Raw genomic sequence first — 19,500 nt, forward strand, 5'->3', positions numbered from 1 at the left:
GCCTCAAGCGTGTTTTAAGATTTTTACCTCAAGGAAAGCCTCCATCTCCCTTGACAACAGAGAAGCCCAACAGTGAATACAATCTCTCCAGCTTCAGGTGAGTTGTGTTTTCTTTATAGTCATGAATTTTGAAAAATCTCTTTGACATAAAGATAGCAAGTCCCTCTGCTCACACACCATGACCCCAGAAGTGACCCCAGGCATTGAAAAGATCCAGCAGCAAGACTGCAGGGGTTGAGTGTGAATGCTGAGGATTTTGCAGAATCTCAAAATGGAGCATCCAGAATTCTCCAGGAAAAATGACAACAAAGGCTCATCACTCGTGCACTTCTCCAGCCCCAGAGGAGGGGGTGTTGCTCTGCCAGGAAGCAGGACTAGGATGCTAGACCAATGCTCTGCTCCTCAAGCAGAGACAGACAGTTTAGAGAGGCCAGCTCTCTGATCTCCAGGGAACTGAGATCCCTCCAAACACCTTGGACTATCCAGAGTAGGAGTCCCTTCTGGAGGACAGGAACAATGAGCAAGGTGATCATGGACTTGCACGCCCTTGACCTGTTCTCAGAGCCCGTCCTGCCTGCCTGGCCAGTTAGGTGATCTGAGTGTTAAGAATGTGATACTTGTTGAGTCAATAAAGACCATCTGAGGAGAGCAGGGCCCACATTAGATGTTGCATTTTGGGCAACCAGGTCCTCAGATGCCCTGAGCATCCAAGGTACCTCCCAGATGCCTCTCCTGGACCAAAGGCTCAAAGGAAAGAGATGACAACAGGAAGCAAGTTGAATTCCATTTAATTTGGTGTCTTGAGCTTTGTCTCTTAGAACAGAGTTCCTCCCTTTACTACAAATCACACATGTGGATTCCTGCCTCTGCCTCACAGGGATGTTTGGGAAAAAAATGTTAGAAGAAAAGAGAAACAGGAGCCCCTCCAGGGTCAGCATGGGATGAGGAGGGTTCACCAGGCTCCCCCTCTGCATTCAAGCCCCCTCCTCCCCACGTGGCATCCCCATTGAATGAGCTGGGGCACTGGACTTCTCAGAGAGCCATCACCTTACCCAGCCTTGATTCTAGATGTTGTTAGAAAATGTGTGGTCCCACCTGCGCGTCTGCAGCTTTAAAAGATGGACTGTAGGGCTCGTGATGGAAGAGGCTTTATGGAATCTGTGGCATGCCCAGGTCTACAGTGTCAGGGCTAGGGTCATGGGGAGGGGCACAGATGGGGGACTCTGGGGGCCAAAGCAGGGGGGTGTTTCTATGCTTGATGATGAGGGGAGGCCTGAGCAGAGAAGGGCCTGAGGATGGGACATGAGGAGACAATGTCAGACTCTAGACTGCAGGGTGGCAAGGAGCCAAGAGACAGCCCCCTGCCCAAGCAAGAGAGCAGCCAGGGGGAGGCGCCTTGGGGTAGCAGTGCTGGAGCCTGAGAGGGCCACTGGTGCGGTCCTGAAGCCTGCAGGGGCTTTGTCCTGGGGCTCCACTTTGCCTCCAGAGGACTCTGAGCAAGGGCCCCGGGGAGTAGGGGTGATTTCCGGAACCCAGCCTGTTGTGTTTTCCACTATCTCCTGCAGAAGAAGGAAGAAAATGGGTTAAGGTTCGCGGAAGCATCCCCACTTCCTTTCTTCTCCAGAGAACTTATTTGGTTTTCCCCAGTCCTTGCAGCCGCCCCGGAGACGCCAATGCACACCCAGAGCATCATCAGCCCTCTTCTCCCTCAGTTTCTCCTTCTCTGGCCCAGCGTTCCTGCCATAGTCATTCATATCTCTCATTCTTCTCTTTTCCTGGCTTGGTCCAGCACCATCCCACACCCGTCCATCCCCAACCCTGAGACGGTGGGGTCTCCTGGGACACTTACATCAATGGTCTTTATTATCACTGTCTGCTGGGCCTCCTTGCAGGCCTTCTCAGCCTTCTTAATGTTCTCTGGGGTCCATTCAACATTGTTCATGGCCATCATGCCTTCCATGGAACTACCGTGGGCAGGAGGAACAGACACTGGCTTCAGGCTGACTTAAAGCTTTGACCAAATGTAAATAAAATAGCTTCACTTTTGTTAGCATCAGTTCAACGTGGGCATAAACCGTGAGGAATGTCTCACAATTCAATGAGACAATCATGAGCATGGCAGGAGGAGAAATGTCATCAGAACTCAGAGGTGAGATTTTTTAAAAGTGAAAGAGAAACTTCTGACTCTTTAAAGAAGTGTTTCTTAAACTGAGGGCCATGAATTTCAAGAATGATGGAGTGACTTCAGGGAACCAATAAATATCCTGAAATTGGTTGTGAAATGTGGATATGTCTCCACAGATGTGCGTTTTTCTTGGAAAGGAATTTCAGCGCTTCCATCAGAGTGTCAGGGAGGACCCGTACTCCCAAGTGATGAAGGGTTCACTGCTTGAGAGTGAACACAGGCTTGGACTGAATCAGGTAGTGCACGAGAAAAAGACAAATAGTTTGTACACAAGTTATCTAACTTCTAGAGGTCACACTGAAGGGTCTTATCTTCCTGGGGTGACTCACTCTGATGCCTCTTCCCCCATCTCATGGGCCACGAAGATGATGTCAGGGTACCCCATGCAGCTGGAGATGTTGTTTCTCGGATAGTAGAAGAGGAAGATGAGGCACATCTCATTAATGGTGCTGGGACCCCCCTGGAGAAGAAGAGAGAGAGAGTGTGATAATTTTAAGGGGTCATTGACAGAGAACATGGGGATCTTTGTACCCATCTGACAATCATGGGGACGTGAGAGCATGAAAAGCCCCATGTGAATGGGAAATACCTTTGGAGAAAGAAAGGGGCTTCAGTGGAATAATCTGAGTCAGTTAATAGCGAAGGCCAGGGATGGGGCTCTATTCTGAGGCTAGTGCCATGGACCACGGTGGGGAGAGAGGCACTTACAAACGTCAAGAAGTCGCGGTCCAGCGTCTGGTAGTGACACTCTACCAGCAATTCATCTCCCTGCACAGAGTGAAACAAATGCTGGAGGTAAGACGCGGAGGGACAGGTACAGCCCTAGAACTCTCCTGGCTGATAGTAATGAAAGCCTATCCTGCCTCCCCCCACCCACGCCAGCCAGGCCTCCCCCCAGACTCCCACCGGCTTGATCTCTACTCGATAAGGTAGATCTCGAGTCTCCTGCAGATTGAAGTCATAGGAATCATCTTTACAGATTGTTCGAAGTTGGGTTCCATTTCTGGAGGGAGACAAGGGGAGGGGACAGGAATAAGGAGAGGATGGAGCGCGGAGGGGTTCTCAGCAAAGAAGCAGTGTGTGGGTCATTCTGTGGGCACAGATTGCCCAGGAAACAGAAAAGTTCCTCCTTCCACCTTACTTCCTGTCATCTCTGCTCTAGGGAGAGTTCTAACTCCTCCCTCCTCCCACTCCCAACCAAGCATAACCTTATGCTGCAGGAGAAATAATTATTCCTCAAATTTATTCGCAGATACAGAAGGGAGAGCTTCCAGTCCGTGTCTTCCTTACCTGTATTGCACGGCCTGCAGAGCGCGGCCCGCCAGGTGGGTGTGGAGCAGGTAACCGTACACCTGTATGTCAGGCACCGGGGCCCCATTCATCTGTGGCGGGGCAGGGAGGAGATGCGCCTGGTCTGTTAGCAAGTCTCATCTTGCCCTGCTCCTCAATTTTCCACCTTCATTATTTGACACCTTCCTCTTATGACTGAGCACAACCCTATATTTTCTACCCCTTAGGTTCCCCTTCCAGCCCCCAAATCCCTGACTCCTGCCTTCCCTTGCACGATCCAGGCCAGCGACTTTCCTGAGCACTAGGCTCATCCTCCAAGGCTGGGGCTCAGGCTGGCGCGCTGGCGGACCAGACCAGATCTGTGATGGGGAGCAAGGGGCTTCAGGAGGGGCGCGCCTCCCAGCTTCACCTCTTCAAACTTCTCCGTCTTACACAGCCCGTAGGACATGAAGGACTCGGCGTGCGGGGGGATGAAGTGGATGGGGAAGGTGAAGAAGCCCAGCTGCAGGACGCCCATGTCGTGTTTGCGCAGCTGCGACGTGTAGTACATTCGAATCCCCGAGGAGTCGTACACACCTGGTGTGGGAAGGACCGGTCACAGGAGGCAGGAGGCCGGGTCACAGCGCGGGAAGAAAGAGGCCCGGGAAAGCAGGGGTGGGGCTGTGAGCAAAAGGAGTCATCGGGCATCCTGCCACACCTTCCTGATGCCTGGAGGACTCAGCCAGCCTCACCAGCTGTCCTTCCATAAATGTTCTGGATGCTCACCAGGCAGGTTGTGAAAATTGCTGTAGTGAATCTCCAGTCGGATCCACTGGGGGTCCAAAGGCGTCCCAATGGAGATGCCCACATCGTCTGGGAACTGGTAACTCTGTTGGAGGGAGGGGGATTTGGCAGCAAGAGGGCTGGGAACCAGGTGCAGGGACCCAGGGGCCAGCCCTTGTCTTCTTGTCCTCCTCCCGGACCTCCCCTGACTGCCCACCTTCCATCAGCCCAGCAATCCCCACAACACTCTCCTCCCTGAGTCAGCGATTTCCCTCATCATGGGACTCACTGTGCCCCCGACAGCCCAGCCCACGATGACCTGTGAGCAGAGGGAGAAGGCGGGGTCAGCGCCGTAGCAGTCGCTGATGCCCGTGGGGAGAGTGCTGGCGTTGCCGCAGGCATACACCAGGATGTGATGCACCATGGTCTCGCTGCGGTCCACCAGCTTGGGCTCAAACTGGGTGGGGGAAGCAGGACGGAGCACGGTCAAGATCTTCTGTGCCAAGTCCTTATCCCCTATTCTTTTTCCCAAATAAAACTATGCCCAGTGTCCACTTCTCTCTCTTTCTCCTTCTCTTCCACTTCCTCTGCTTTTTCTTCCCCAACCCATCACTTCCCCCACCCTCGCACTCAGTCTGACTCCTCTCTCACCCTCCCCCTTTTTAAACCCCTTCCTGAGGGCACAGCGTATTAGATTGAGCTGGGAACATCCCAAGACTTCCGACTTTCCCTTAGTAACCTCATCGGTTCATTACATCCGAGCATGTAACCATGCGTTGTTGGGGTCACTCTCTAAAGAAAACAATTGGCATGTTTGATACACATTGTAAGACCATACTTTTATTTATTTGATCAAAATTGAAATCACTCAAACGTGAAATCGGGTGACCAATCTGAGTTTCCTCTAGCTGGATTTCGCCGACCTGACAGCCTTTAGCCACGTCCCCACACCCTACACTTCTTCCTGGGCTAAAAGAACACAATTCTGGGCCCAGGGTAAGACTTACACCTTGTTCTTTGCAAACACTTATTTGCCAATGACCTTCATTAAAATCCCTGCTGCCCTGTGGGAGTCTAATTAAACAGTCCTGGGGGCTGTAGTTCTGGGCTCGGGAAATCACGAGCGTATCATCTCCCCCAAAGCCGGCCTGGCCCCCACGTTCTCCACTTCCCTCCTGCTTCCCCCAGCAGTTTTCCGAACGCTGTCTCTTCAGAGTTAGCCACGCCCACTGCCTGGCTCAGCCACCTGGCCAGTGTCCCACTCACTGGTCCGCTGTACCTTGTAGATGTGATGCTTCTTGCTGACGATGGGGAGAGGGAGGAAGGTGCAGGCGTACGTGGTGTCATCCTCTGGAATGAGGAACTGGAGGGGGACACACACAGGCTGAGCGGGTGGGAGTGAGGCTCCCGGAGAAGCAGGGGGAGGGACAGGACCGGGAAGGGCATTCACGTGAGGGCCAGTCTGGCCATCCCCAGGGGCGTGAGGGAAGTCGGAATAACCTCAATTTCAGGAACGTACTGAATACTGGGTGCAAGAAGGTCTGGATTCAGCGGAAGGTGAGAGGGGGCTGGAGGCAGCTGGGTGGGGAGGAGGGGCTTACATCAGTGAGCTCCAAGTCATGGATGATGGTGTCCTCGGGGACATGGAGGTCGTCAGGCTGGATCATTTGCAGCAGGAAGATAGACTTCACAAAAGTACGCTCCCGATGCAGCTTCAGAGTGTCATCCGGGCCGTAGGCGGCCAGCACCCTCACGGTGTCGCTCTGGGGGTGTCAGGGCATGGCGGTGCTGCAGTCCACAAGCAGCACCTTGCACACACCCATACCCCACGACCGACACAAGCCCACGTCTACACAGTGGAAGGAAGGGGACTTCAGACTGGGAGTCAGAACTAGTCGGGTTCCAGGTCGGCCTCAGAGGCTAACTTGCTGGAAATGTTGCGCGAGTCACACACCCCCTTGCATCCCCTCTCTGAGCCTGTGTCCACAGCTGGTATGTGATGCTCTGAAGTTCAATGAGATTGGGCAGGTCCTTCAAGAGGGGAGCCCTGGGGAGGGTGGCCCGGGGTTGAGTCAGTGGGAGGCCACCCTTTAGAGGGCTGGTGCCTCGCAGAGGTGGCAGGATGTGGGGGCAGTGCTTGGAAAGGCTGAGAGAGATGAGGGTCCTAGGAACAGAGACTGAGATGCATGGTTATTCTGGGGTGGGGGAACTTCACCTCCCAGAATGAAGAGCAGCTTGTGATGGGACGCTTTTCTCCCCTCCCTCTTTTACCGTGATGTCTTGGTCATAAGGGTCACAAGAGCGGAAGGGCCTGGAGGAGCGCATGGTGGTGTAGACAGCATCTTCCGTGAGCCGCTGCAGCTCAGCATCCTGGCTCCCGTCCTTCTCCAGGGTGTCTTCATCCACCAGGTGCTGGTCCTGGGGAACAGTGAAGGTCGAAGGGTAAAACCAAGAGCCTCAGATTGGTCACGACTCTGGAGGAGTCCGGGTCCCTTTAGCTCCCACAAAGAACTAAGTTAGCAGAACCGAAATCTTTGTTATGTAGTTTGCTTCTAGGAGAGAGCATGACATCCTGGGGTGGGGGGACTCCTGGGGAAGAGGGATGGCTGGTGTCTGATGGAGTGAAGCCACCTGACCTGGCTTTACTTCTCCCATTTCAAATCTCATCTCTATGAATCCTAATATTCCTCTATCCCTGAGCCTTAATGCTCATTTATTCTCTGAACTCTCTATGCTGTTCATCTTCTCATGTGACTCTTAACATTGACACTTCACCATAGAAATGCAGTTCAGAATGGATGAGGCTGGAAGATGGGTGAACTGCTTCCTCATCTGTAAAATGTGATCATAATCATCTAGCTTATGGTGATGCTGCGAGGTTTAACATGCAAAGAATGTGGACCAATGCCCGCTTCATCAAAAGTGTATAACAATTTTAAGCTATTAGACTGTTTTATGCTGCAATCCACCCATCTGAGCCTAAAGGTAATTGAGGATGAGGACTGTATCCCAAACAGCTTTGACTCTCCCCCGGTGACCTGCACTGAGGATGTGGTTTAAGACTCTCTCTCTCAGACCTTAGGGACCTGCAGTCTGGAAGATTTAGATTCAAACTCTCCAATGGACCATTTCTGTAGGGAGAGGTCAGTCACAGCTGGTGTTCTGAGCCTGTCCCTGGAAATGTTTGGAAAATGTGGATCTTTCCTGGATTCAGAACCATCCTCCACCCAGCAAGAGACCCTCAGACTCACCGAGAAATAGACATTGCCGTCGGGCAGGACTCCGCCAACAACCAGATCGCTTCCCACTCTGGTGTAGCGATTTGTGACACCCAGGCCCACCCAGCCAGCTGTCCGGACCTGGAGCTCAAAAGTAATGATCTCAGCCTTATAGTCAAAGTCCCAGCGCAGGAAAATGACATTAGAAGGATCTAGGAACCTGGAATAACGCAGCCGAGAGGTGGGGCCAAGGTGGTTGCCTTGGGAGGGGGCTGCCAGGGCTGTAAGCAGGAGAAGCTGGAAGAGAAGGGCACGGGCCATGGCTGCTGGGGTCTGCGGCACCTCTCCTTAGATGGACACTCAAGACATACGGACTTATATGTACGCCTACCTATGCCAGGCACCGGGCCATGGGGAGGGACCGCCGGGGGCTCTTCTGATCTGATTATCTCTGGGCTCAGAGTGGTGCCGCTTACGTAACCGGGGAGGTGGAAGGTGCCCAGGGCGGATTGCTCTTGCCCTGGAGTAGGGACCTGGCATGAAACTGTCAGGAATAAATCATTCAGACTTCCATCTCAACCACGTGCCGGCGTCCTGCCCATGGGGACCCTGCAAAATCAAGGAGGATGTTTCTCTGTGCCTCCCTTTCTATTTCTCTCTCTCTTCCCCTCCATTCTCTCCCTTTCTGCACGCCCCACCCCCCGCCCCCCTCCAAACCATCCCTGTAGCCTTAGATATCCTTTCCAGCACTCTGCCCTCTGGCATATGTCCCCTACCCCAGTTTTTATGGGCATTTTCTATTTCATCTCTATACAGAAGTGAGGCACAGATGGAGCGGGGTGGGTGCACGTGACCCAGCCTTTCAGCCTCCCTGCGGCACAGGAAGGAGAGGAGGTGTTGGGAGGGGAGGAAGGGAAGGCTATGATTTCCATCTCCTGGAGGAGTCTTGACTCCTAATCCTGGAAGGACGCATGAAGGTAAAGGAGCCATAATCATCTTTCCCAATGGACGAGTCTGGGGCAGCTTTGAGTTTCTGCACATTCTTGGGGAGGAGTGAGGACGAGGAGGAGGAGGGAGGAGAAGGAGAGGGAGAAAAATGGGGAATAAATGTGAATTTGCCTTTAGGATGCTTTGTGCCTTTCCCTTCCTCCCATGAATTGCCTTGCAGAGAAGTCACATTCAGGGACTCTCCACTGGAGACCTGGCCAACCTCACCACTGGCAAGCACTTCGGTACGAGGGCAACAAAGAAGAATGGAAGACATTAGAATATCGGAACACCAGAGTGAAAAGGAACTTTAGGTCCATTTGATCTTCCAAAAGTTCCAGTCCACTTCATTTCCAGATGAGGAAACGGAAGCACCAAGGAGAAATACACATAGTGGCTGATCGCCCATCGGTCGGTCGGTGGCAGAGCTAACACGGGAACACAGGGGCCCTGCCCCCAGGACAGTGCTCTTTCTGTTATTTGTTTAGGTCACAGACACCCACAAGGCATGCAGCCCCCTGCCATACACATCCACCATGGCTGGCCCTGGTGGAGGGAGCTGGTGTCATTTGCTGGCTGCTCCTTAGGGAGGGGACCAAAATCTCTAGCATCTGACACAGCTGGTCCAGAGCTGGAAATCGCCTGGTCTGACCCTCAGTGTCCTTCCCGCATTAGACAGACAATGGAGAGGACTGGAAAAATTAACAAGGACATGTGCCTGGAGACATAGAAACTGCACCACACATCTCCACACAGGAATTCAGCTTAAATGAGGATGGACAGAAGCTGGAGCATCTGTTTTTGCCTCCGTTCAGGGCATGCAGATTCTTCTCATTACCTACTGAGCTCATCCAAGCTGGTAAGGACCCAGCGGAGGTTGCCTGCAGCTGCTGGGAGCACCTGAGTAGTCACTGGGGCATGGCGGGGAGGAAACACCTTTCCCAAGGGGGCGATCATAATGCCCAACTCTGAGCAGGGCAGAGAAGGTGGGGAGCTGGGCAGCCGTCTGGAAGGAAGAGGCTTACCTAGGCTGGGACGGGAGCCGGGCCAAGACCAGAAGGAGGAGCCCAGGGGAGGCACCAACCTTGAGGAACGGGAACCCAGGGAGGAGATAACAGGAGTGTCAGAGCCACTCTGATCCCAATCGCACTTGGGGATTAAGGCGAAGGGAGACGGGACAGCCAGCCCTGTAAACCGAGAAGGGCCCAGCATCTCCTCCTGCAAGCTGCCCTCTGGTCGGAGGGCTGGCCTCGGGGAGAGGCGGGGGCCCAGGAACGAGGTGGGAGCCAGTGATCGCAACTCAGGGCATCTCTGCTCCGGGGCTGACTTTCCAGGGGGCTTTCCCCTACGTCTTCTCCTTCTTCCCTCCAGTCCCAGTTTTCTCCCCTCTCCCAGCCCCCGTGCCTTTCACCATCCAAGCCCCAGAGTGACTCTGTCTCCACAGCAAACTTCAGGATTAAGTGCACAAGGCGAGGACACCTCATCTCAGTGTGGGCATTGCTCTGGTATTCAGGAGGGGTGATTTGGGCAACGCTCCCCAGAGTTCATCTGCCTCTGCATGACGAGGCTGGGACACTGGGTTAGGCGGCAAAAGTGAATCAGCCCGTGAGATCAGAGCCGCAGTTACCAGAGGAGAAGGGGGTCACAGTCAACTGCACGGTGACGGATGGTGACGGGACTTGCGGTGGGCACTCTAGCGTGTACCGATGTCACCTTACAATGCTGTACATCTGAAACTTACCTGTAGTTAAAAAACCAGATAGTGACCCCTATGACAGGGTATTGGCACTTAAGTTACTTAGTACACAGTATGATCAACATCTTGTGCGCATCTAGATTAGGCACATTTGAAAGAGTATGATACAGACAACGTTAACAAAGTTACTTTAGACACGGAATTGTACAGAATGAAAACCTGTCTGTGTTTTAAAAGTCAAGAACCACATGATTTCAAAGTGAGCAAGCTAAGTGAGTGATAGACTGCACTAGGTGGTCACCAAATGCCATCAGTGACTGTCATCCTTTGCCAGACTCGTGTGAACCCTACTGTCATATGTATTGAAACTTCAGCAGATTGAAAAAAAAACAAAAAACCAAAAAAACAGTGACTCTGAGAGGCAAAAATCCCCGGGACGTCGGGCCACTGCCATGCCCTGACATGCAGACTCCCTGGGGAGCTGGGTCTGCGGCCTCGCCGGGCTCTTTCCTTTCTTCATTTATCGAGTGTCTGTGACACCAACTTGAATATAGTGCAGCCCCGGGTCCTGAAATAGTACAGTTTGCTTGCTAAGCCCCTCAGTGTCTCCATAGTGTTGTCTTTAAAATGCTGAAGTTTCCGAGACGGTAGGTGTGGGCCTTTTCAATCTAATTTCTCAGACTATTGGTTTCCAAAACACAAGGCCTCTTATCAGTGTTAAAAAGTTATGAGAACTTGTGGTTTTAATCTCAGCTGATTACTAAATAATAGGAGATAAAAGACCGATAAAAACTACTGTTAATTCTGCCATGCTTTAATTGAATGGGAAATTTCCCATTGCAACACTTACTAAGTACTCAGTCTGTGCCAAGCTCTATCCTGAGATGTTTTCATGTATTAGTCCACTTGCTTCGATGAAATAGCTTTCATTATATCTCCATTTTACAGATGAAGAAACTGAGGCCCAAGGTCACACTGCCGTGTAGTGGCAACACTGTGAATTGCTGGGAAAATACAACTAAAACCAAAAATCCCTTCCCAACTCAGAAAATCTCTCCAGCAAGGTAGAAGAGTAGGGAAGCAGTTTTATTCTCGCATAAGCACTACATCAGAATGAGATGCACATCACAGGAGTTTTGTTAAGAGATCGCAGAGACAAAAAGAAATCTATGTTTTTCATACAGACCAGTGTATTGAATCCATTACACACATGTTCTCAAGTTAAGCAATGACTCGTCCTCAAACGACAGGACTCCCCAGGCCTGTTCGTTAATCCACAGTTCATGCTGAAGTCACCTGATGTTTGGGGTGTCCATCTGTGTCTGCTCAGTGGCTTTACCAAAGGGAAAGCAAACTGGCCATGTCTTTATGACAGCATCATTTTGCAACTTGGTTTGAAGCGTCTGCTCTCGGCTAAGGCTCTCCTTCCCTGATGTTTATATTCCAAACAGAAGGTTGCAGGTCCTTGAGAAAGACATCCCCGGGTGTTAATGCTGGCAAGAGCTTATTTATCTTTTAATAAGATTTAGGTACATTTCAGAGAGACAGAGAAGGAAGTTAACAAGTTTTCTGAGTAAATGCTCTAAGAAAATGAAGGGGAGGGAGGTCTCTTCTCTTATCGTCAACAGAATTGAGCCTCTTATGTTTAGTTTGTATTTGCTTTTACAGGGGGAAAAACACAGGTCACTGGAGGTGAGTGTCTGAAGCCTACTACCCAGCGTTGCCTTGTAGCAGCCTCTGCGCATATGTGAAGAGACCTTTGCTCAACCTACAAGCATTGCATGGTGGCGCTGAGAAGGTTTGAGGCAGAGATTCAGGGCCACTGTTCAAGGAATCTCCATGAAGCAGCTGAGAGGGTGCAGGGCCAAGGACCTTCACTGAGCCACCCGGTGCGTGTGGGGCGTGGGGATGTGTGTGAGTGCGTGTGGGTGCATAAAAACAGGAAACTCCAGTTTGAGGTTTGAGCCACTTTGAGAAGATGTGAGATGTTGAGTTTCCTGGAAAAGCCACTCCCTTCTGAGTGTGGTGTCAGCCACTAACTGCCACCTTACAGGCCAGGATCTGCCCTCCTGCCTGGCTGGCCCCGTCCCACGGCCCCCTGTCCCGCCGCCCTGCTGGAGAGGGCCTTTGGGGCCAGGGAACGGTCCTGTTTCTCATCCTCTGGGGCTGGGTGCTCATGGCTGCCGTGAGTACAGGTCAGACGTCAGGCAGAGATGGCCACTGGGTGGGTTAAAGCAGGGAAGAGGGACTGGGTCGCTGGGGCACCTGAAGGCACAGAAAGCTTTGCTCTCTGATCCCAGCCTTGCCAAGATCCTCCCCGCACTGCTTCTTGCCCTGAAATTCCTTTTTCTGCAGTCTCCTCTCGGCAGGACTCATGGGATCCCCTTTTCGGGATTTGGCTACAACTAGTTACTTCTGGAGGTGATCACTACCCCCAGGATCTTAGCCTGGCCTGCCTGTGTGTTTCAGACGCCACTGCAAGCTTCGTGGAGCAGAGGCCCCGGTGGGTCCTGGTACCTCGCGGACAGGCTGAAACCCTGCGCTGCATCCTGAGGAATTCCCAGTACCCCTGGATGAGCTGGTACCAACAGGATCTCCAGGGGCAACTACAGATGCTGGCCAGTCTGCGGAGTCCCGGGGATAAGGAGGTCATATCCCTTCCTGGAGCAGATTACCAGGCCACGCGGGTCAATAACACCGAGCTGAGACTACATGTGGCCAATGTCACCCAAGGCAGAACCCTGCTCTGCACCTGCAGTAAAGACACAGTGACACAACCTCTTTGGATGAATGAATAAAAACCACCCCTGGTTCCCAACCACACACCCAGCCTCCTCCTCTGCCCTCAGCCCCTCCTGAGGGAGCCTGCCTCCTCTGCACCCAGACCCTCCTTCTCGCCCTTTACTGAATGCAGACTCTCCCTGCCACGCTGCCCTTCAGAGAACATTCTGCCGAGTTAGCGCAGCGATTGAACCGCAGGCTCTGCAGGGCTCAGGTCTTGCCCTGCCACTCGTGACCTTGGGGAAGACTTAATCTCCCCGAAACGGAGTTTGTGTGTCTGCAAAGTATGGACAGTAACTCTAGCTGACTCAGAAGGCTAGATTATACAACACAATTCAGGTGAGACTTTGAGCATAACTACAGAGGCATGCAGGAAGCACTTAATCAGTGTTAGCTGTTTTCTCCACAGTGTGCACATATAAAAAGTATATTGCTTTTTTAGTGCCAGTAGCAATGCCCAGAGAGGTGCTGGGGAAAAAAAAAAAACCTGGAGAAATTCTAGGAACTTAGAAAAGGGGTAGAGTGAATATCTCACTGTGTGGCTCCCACTCATACCCTCTGGAGTAGAAAAGCACACGCTTTTCCAATTAGATCCTCATTCCCACCACGCACCTCCGGCTGAGCTTCTCACACCCCAGGCTCAAGCTGATCTTTTTTCAAAGTAAGATCCTCAGAGAGGGCCTGACCTGCAAGGACCGGGGTCTGGGATCATGGTGGAGGGCTTAGCAAATATTGACCTCAAAGTCGTGGCTCAGAACAGGGTCTAACCTGAGCAAGGCCATACACGGAGTGAGGGCTGAACAAGGAGGCTCAGACCCAGGCGACTGGAGCAGCCGGAGGTGCAGGTGCGTCACGGGGGAGGCCGGATCCTGAGACCCCTGCAGAGATGGGAGATGGGACCGTAGCTGATCCACTCTGCTTCTAGTCGGAGCTTCTCCGTCCCAGACACTGTGGACCAAGTGAGCAGGTAACTGGGGTGCTAGCTGGGAGTGAGCGAATGAGGAGGCATTTCAAAGGTGGCTCAGTCTCTGATGGGGGGTCGTGGTAGTTTGTGGTGCAGAGCGGCTGCCAGCAGCTGCTCAGCGCTTGTGGAGTGAGAAGCTTTGTCCACCAGGGGGCGCCATCTGCCCACAGTTCTCCGTGACCTGCACAGACAGGGCAGGATGGCAACCACAGCAGTTGGTCTTCTCTCAGCCCCTCTCAGGTGCGAAGGCGAACACCTACGCGGCTCCAGAGGGCAAGCACAGGGAGGGGAGGAGGTCGAGAGCCTGGCCCCGAGCCCTCGGGGTGTGTGGGTCCCTGTGCTCTCTCATTTCTCTCGGAAGGGTACTGCTGTTTGAGAGCATCATGGCTGGGTGGTCCTTGGTCAGAGGCCACCAAGAGGCTGTTATGTACAGAGGAGATGGTAGGGCAGCGAGGCCCTGGGCCACAGGCTCTTAAAGGACAGCTGAAGTCCTCTGCTGGTAGCTCTTGAAACAACTCCAGCCAGGCACCTGGTTGGAGTGATGGAAAGGACCATTGCTCTGATGGGCTCCCTTCAGCCTCAGTCCCTGAGTGCTCCCTGGAGACTTCCCGGATGCACTTCTGTTCACTTGGACCATGAACTGCTTTATTGCCATTGCCTGGATCCTTGATTCCATGGTGATTAAGCTCACCCTGCCCCCCAGGCTGGCAGATTGTAGGGGTTCAAACAGTGCTTTTTGCCTGAATGGCTTATGTCATTCCCTGGTTATTCAGATAGGAAAGACCGATCGATGTCAGGTGAGTCTTTTGTCAGGCTGATAAGAGAGATTTATCCATGTCTTTACAAAGTATGTTTAACTTCATTTTCTCTGTCAGTACTTTCGAATGCTCTGTTAGGCGAGTACATACCACTGTTTTTTTTTTTATTTTTCTTTTGCTCAAGAGTTTGGATGACTTGCCTGATGTCACATAGCTAATAGTAGTAGAGCCAGGTCTCAAAACAGGAATTCTGATTCTGCATCTAGGGCTCTCAGCACCTCACTATGCTGTCTCTTTGCGTGATGAATATATTACTACTGGGATGAAAGACTTGTCACCAGGCAGGCATCCTTGCCCCCTTCCAGAAAGTCAGTGCGTATAATATTGCTGGTGGTGTCACCAGGAGAGGCTGTTTGGCAGATGTGGTCACAGGGCGCAGGGAAGTCTGCACACCACAGTAGAATGATCACTTCTTGAGTGCCTACTATGTGCTAAATATTATGCTACATGCCTTACATAAGTTACCTTACTCCTAACAATTCATGAAAGTATTATTGGTCCCATTTTAGAGACAGATAAACTAAGGCAAGAGGGTTAATTTACTTGATTACTTGCCAAAGGACACACAGCCAGTAGCAGTTGAGGCTGGGATTAAGTACCAAGTTGGATCCCAACTTCACACTCTTTCAACTACACTAACCCTATGTCGCTCTATTGGGGATCGAGAAATTAGATGAACTCACAGTGGAGGGGCAGTCAAAGAGTAGGGGCGGGGGCTGGCGAAAACAGGAGGGAGTCAGCTAAGTTGACACCAGACATATTGAAGGGAGGGTGGAGGGGCAGTCAGGCACCCTTCCTTCGACCCAGTGGCCAGTTGAGACATAGCAGCCCAGGGAAACTAAGTACCCGGCAGGCAGTTAGCAGCAGGAAGTTCTGACGGCAGGATGCTGCCTCTTGAGGGTTTCCAGCATCATCTGGGAAGAGTAAGGCAGAGACCTAGGCATACAGGAGCCAAAGAATCAGACAAGGCAGTAAGACAAAGACAGCATTAATGGAAATGTGATAAAAAATGGGGACTTCATTTCAGGAACAGAACAGAAGCCCAGTCAAAAGAACTGGGCTATTAAGGTAGAAAAATGTAATAGCAAGTTTGGTTTGGTGACGAGTCACTTGAGTAAGGAGGATGTTTAAATGCCTCTTAACTAAGGATAGACGTAGCCCCACCTCTTGGGCTGCTGTTGTACATGGGGCTCTAGAGATTACAGATGAGCCAACCAAGTTGATCGAGGTAGCGGTTTGGGGCTACAGAGAACTAGGGACAAGCAAATCCTACATGGGATTTACCAACACTTAAACATTTCTTAAAAAGAAAACAAAGCAGAACAAGATTACGTACGAGGAGAGAGACAGGGGAGACATTTATTTGTCTCTATGGCATATTGGTTCGATCTTGGGCAGAGTAACTACCAGAAGCCCCAGAGTAAGATAATCAAAGTGCCCAGTCCTGTGTGAGCTCTCAAAGGGCCTGGGAGCCCTGACCCTGGGGTTCCTCGCCAGTGTCAGCCCCCGGCCCAGCGTCTCCAATCCCCATCTGTAGCTTCCAATGGGCAATGTGATTCTATTCCAATGACTTCAAACCAGGGCCTTTTCCCCACCCTGGTTCCCTATTGAACAGAGCTCATTTCATGGTTTCTCAAATCCTCCTGTCCTTAAAGTAAACACACAAAGGAAGAAATTCTAAGTTAAATTCTAAGAAGTCTTGAAAGTCTCATCAGTGCCGTAGCTGGTGGTCACTTCTGTGCCCAAGAACACGCTCTAGCCTGATCTTCACCTTGTTTCTGTGAGACCCTGGCCTGTGGATACATCCACACTTAGCTTTTGGGGTCATAGCTTTTCAGCCTTGAGAATAATGGTTACAGGGCATATCCCTTCTTCAAGGGAGCACCAAGCTCTACAAATCCAAATGTGTTGTTGGCAGGGTTTGAGGAGGCTAATAAGTGACACCCCTATTTTCTCCACATAAATTCTGAACAAATTGAGCGAGACGAGTGAGTAAGGCAGAGAGAGAGGGAAATTTCTAGCAATGTTCCTTATAGAACTGATGGAGAATGTAGCTTAGACACATGGCGACGTCAGGATTCCCGCTGCTGCAACGTAGAACTAGAAGGACTTACCCCACCCTTCAGGATACCGAGTGTGGGTGCCGCCAACTTTTCTATGAAAAACACAAGATGCAAGCAAACAAACAGGCCTTGAAGAAGAATCTTGCACGTATCACATTTTCTCCTCCTTCAGTGGCATTTTGGCCCCTGCTAAAGGGCCTCTTACATTTGAATGTATCTCGTTAAAGGAAAATAGACCATGTCAAGTTATTCATTTTACCTGCCTCCCTAAATCTTAAAATGGAAAGGAAAGTTATCTGATGATGTTTGGGGGCCCTTAAGAGGATTCTCTCAAGGGTTCTCCATAAAAATGGGATCCTTAGGAATGAAATGGATAGAACGTTCAAGTTCTTATTTGATTTATATAATCAAAAGACAAACAAACAAACGAACCACGGACAGATTTGGTGATAGCGGGCTGATGTGAGTCAACACGCTGATGTATTACAGCCGCCTCCCTCCGTGACAAGCCTGTTAGTCATGTTAACTGCTGCGATGCCCCCTGGAGGGAAGGGAGCCTGGGGACCCCAGAGAGAGAACTCTGTCCTAACACTGAAAGTCTTCTTTCGAGCTTATAGAAAAGTGACCTGAGTTGGTTAATTAGTAACCTGCTCTCTACAGACAAGAACATAGCTCAAAGTTTTTGAGAGATCCTGGATCTAAGTTAGTATCCATTCGTGACAGTGGGGAAGACATTGTCAGCGCAATCCTCTGATCAGAGTGGGGCTCATGAAAATTGAGGTATTCATGGATTTTTTTTTGTGTGTGTGTAAGTCTTCCCTAGAGCAATTCGTGGGGTCCTGAATTTGTTTCCCTTTTTTTTATGTGTACTGTTTGCAGGGGAGGGGGGCACTTTTTTTTTTTAATCTACAACTGGCAGAATCTCCACAACTGTTAGTCTCTCCCTGGCCTGTGAAGGGAGGGCTTTTGTTGTAGAAAGGGCTGAGAGGGAGTTGATGAGAATTCCCTTGAGTAAATCTAAAACATGAGCACATTGCAGAGATCAGTTCTACCAACACAGACTTGAAATGTGCTGGGTGACAATTTCCCCTGTCAACCCACTCGGTTCTTCAGCGTGGCCCACATCAAAAGCGCGGTGGGGGCTGATGGTGTCTGATTACTGTGTAATCAGACGGTAGTGCCAATTGTATTTGCTCTTCCATATGCAGCCTCCTCATTGGGCAAATAAATATAGTCCTTCTACATTTATGCAATTCTTCATCTAACAAGTGCACTTTTGTACATTGTCTTTGAGAAGCTCAGAATTCATGAGCTTCCCTTTGGCAGAAACAGCAGTCTGTTTTAACCTCCACGCTCAGATGGTCATCATTGCTCTGGCCCCTGTACCCGAATGCAGTCCTTAAGGAGCTTGACAGTCTCAAAGGGTGCTCTACTAGTTAACTATATTGATGATATCATGTCGAGAGGACTAGATAACAAGAAATGGCAAGTTTCCCAGGTGTCTTGGAAAGACAGATGTGTGGTAATGAGTAGGTGACATAACCAGTAAAAATACAGTCACCTGCTTCTGCGGGAAACTTGTGGGTGTATGTTGGGTTCCTTCACTGAAATGAACTCATTGTTGTATCCTTGCACTCCCTACTACTAAGAGTGATGTCTGAAGCCCTCTAAATTGTATAGATCTCATTAGGATACCATGCTCTGAGTCATTTAATGAGTGATGTAGGAAGTTGATCATTTAGGGTGAAATTAAGTCAGGAAAGAGTCTCCAGCTTGGACAAGTGGAAGTGCAACTGGCTCTGTTTCTTGGGTTCGAACTTGGGAGATCCAGTGGTGCGAACAGTATCATCAGCATACTAAAATGAAGGTTATGGCAAAACCTAATAAAAATTAAAGCAGAGATCCCTAAACTGGGTAGCAAAGTCACGGTAGCTTCTTGGGAAATAGCCCCTAGTTTGCTACAATGGTCTGATGGAGATAAATGCCTGACTCCAGATTACCAGTTGACCATGAACTTGCTCTAGGTGGGGCTAACTCCCTTTGTCATGAACTTGAATGTGCTCATTCCATTCTCAGTTAGAAGCATAAATGGAAGAGAGGTAAATCCAGCCCTGAAGGTTCAAGTAAGTTGCATAAGCAATTGCCCTGGGCAGTTTCCTCAACCCACACTTATGACCTCTAAGAGATTTCTCCCTGAACCATTCACTAGAGGTGAAAAGACTTCACCTTGATTACGCATGACTTTGCTGTATCAGTACCAACTGTGCGTGTACTGCTGTGATGTGAAAACCCCACAGAGGGACACCATGAGGGAAAAAAGAGAATTCTTTTCTCCTCCTTTGAATTCTTCCCAGAAGACACAAGTTCAATCAACATATCTGGTTGCTCTCTCTCCTGAGGTCAAGCTTTATATGCATTTCTTGGGAGTGGCCGCTGGTCTGCCCTGATAGGCACTCGGAAAGAGCAGGGTGTTGGAAATGGGGATAAGCTGTGTGAGGAAGAAATATGTAGTAGGGTTTTTCAGAGTCAGCTCGGAGCAGGAAAATATGCTATCTCATGAGAATTCTCGCTAAAATGCTCACTGCAGAAGACTTAATAATCAGATGCAAAGCTTGTCTATTCTGAAGTCCTTCCTCATTCTTTTGAGTTTTTTAAATGACTCTGTAAACAAAGTGAGCTAGGGGACCAAATGGCTCACAGGCAGGGACTTCTTGCAAAGACCCAATCGGCCAGCGT

The 19,500-nt window shown here is 50.6% G+C and overlaps 1 protein-coding gene and 1 gene segment (V, D, J or C); one reads left to right on the forward strand and one right to left on the reverse strand.

Moving 5' to 3' along the window:
• Window positions 1-1,316: 1,316 nt before the first annotated feature.
• On the reverse strand, window positions 1,317-7,776 carry LOC102505453 (putative DBH-like monooxygenase protein 2). The gene is made up of 13 exons (XM_006185364.2): window positions 7,489-7,776; window positions 6,509-6,655; window positions 5,839-6,000; window positions 5,517-5,600; window positions 4,527-4,694; window positions 4,241-4,343; window positions 3,885-4,051; window positions 3,476-3,567; window positions 3,092-3,188; window positions 2,894-2,953; window positions 2,515-2,645; window positions 1,850-1,964; window positions 1,317-1,559 (listed from the first exon to the last, which is right to left on the reverse strand). Exons 1-13 carry the CDS (start codon window positions 7,774-7,776, stop codon window positions 1,317-1,319), a joined length of 1,857 nt encoding a protein of 618 aa, XP_006185426.2.
• Window positions 7,777-12,192: 4,416 nt separating this feature from the next.
• Window positions 12,193-19,500, forward strand: part of LOC106729699 — a 387,064-nt gene continuing 379,756 nt past the window's right edge. The window contains 2 exon segments of the C gene segment in view: window positions 12,193-12,333; window positions 12,608-12,895. Coding sequence covers window positions 12,315-12,333; window positions 12,608-12,895 — 307 coding nt within the window.

This window comes from Camelus ferus, chromosome 7, assembly GCF_009834535.1.
Source record: "Camelus ferus isolate YT-003-E chromosome 7, BCGSAC_Cfer_1.0, whole genome shotgun sequence".
Taxonomy (NCBI): Eukaryota; Metazoa; Chordata; class Mammalia; order Artiodactyla; family Camelidae; genus Camelus; species Camelus ferus.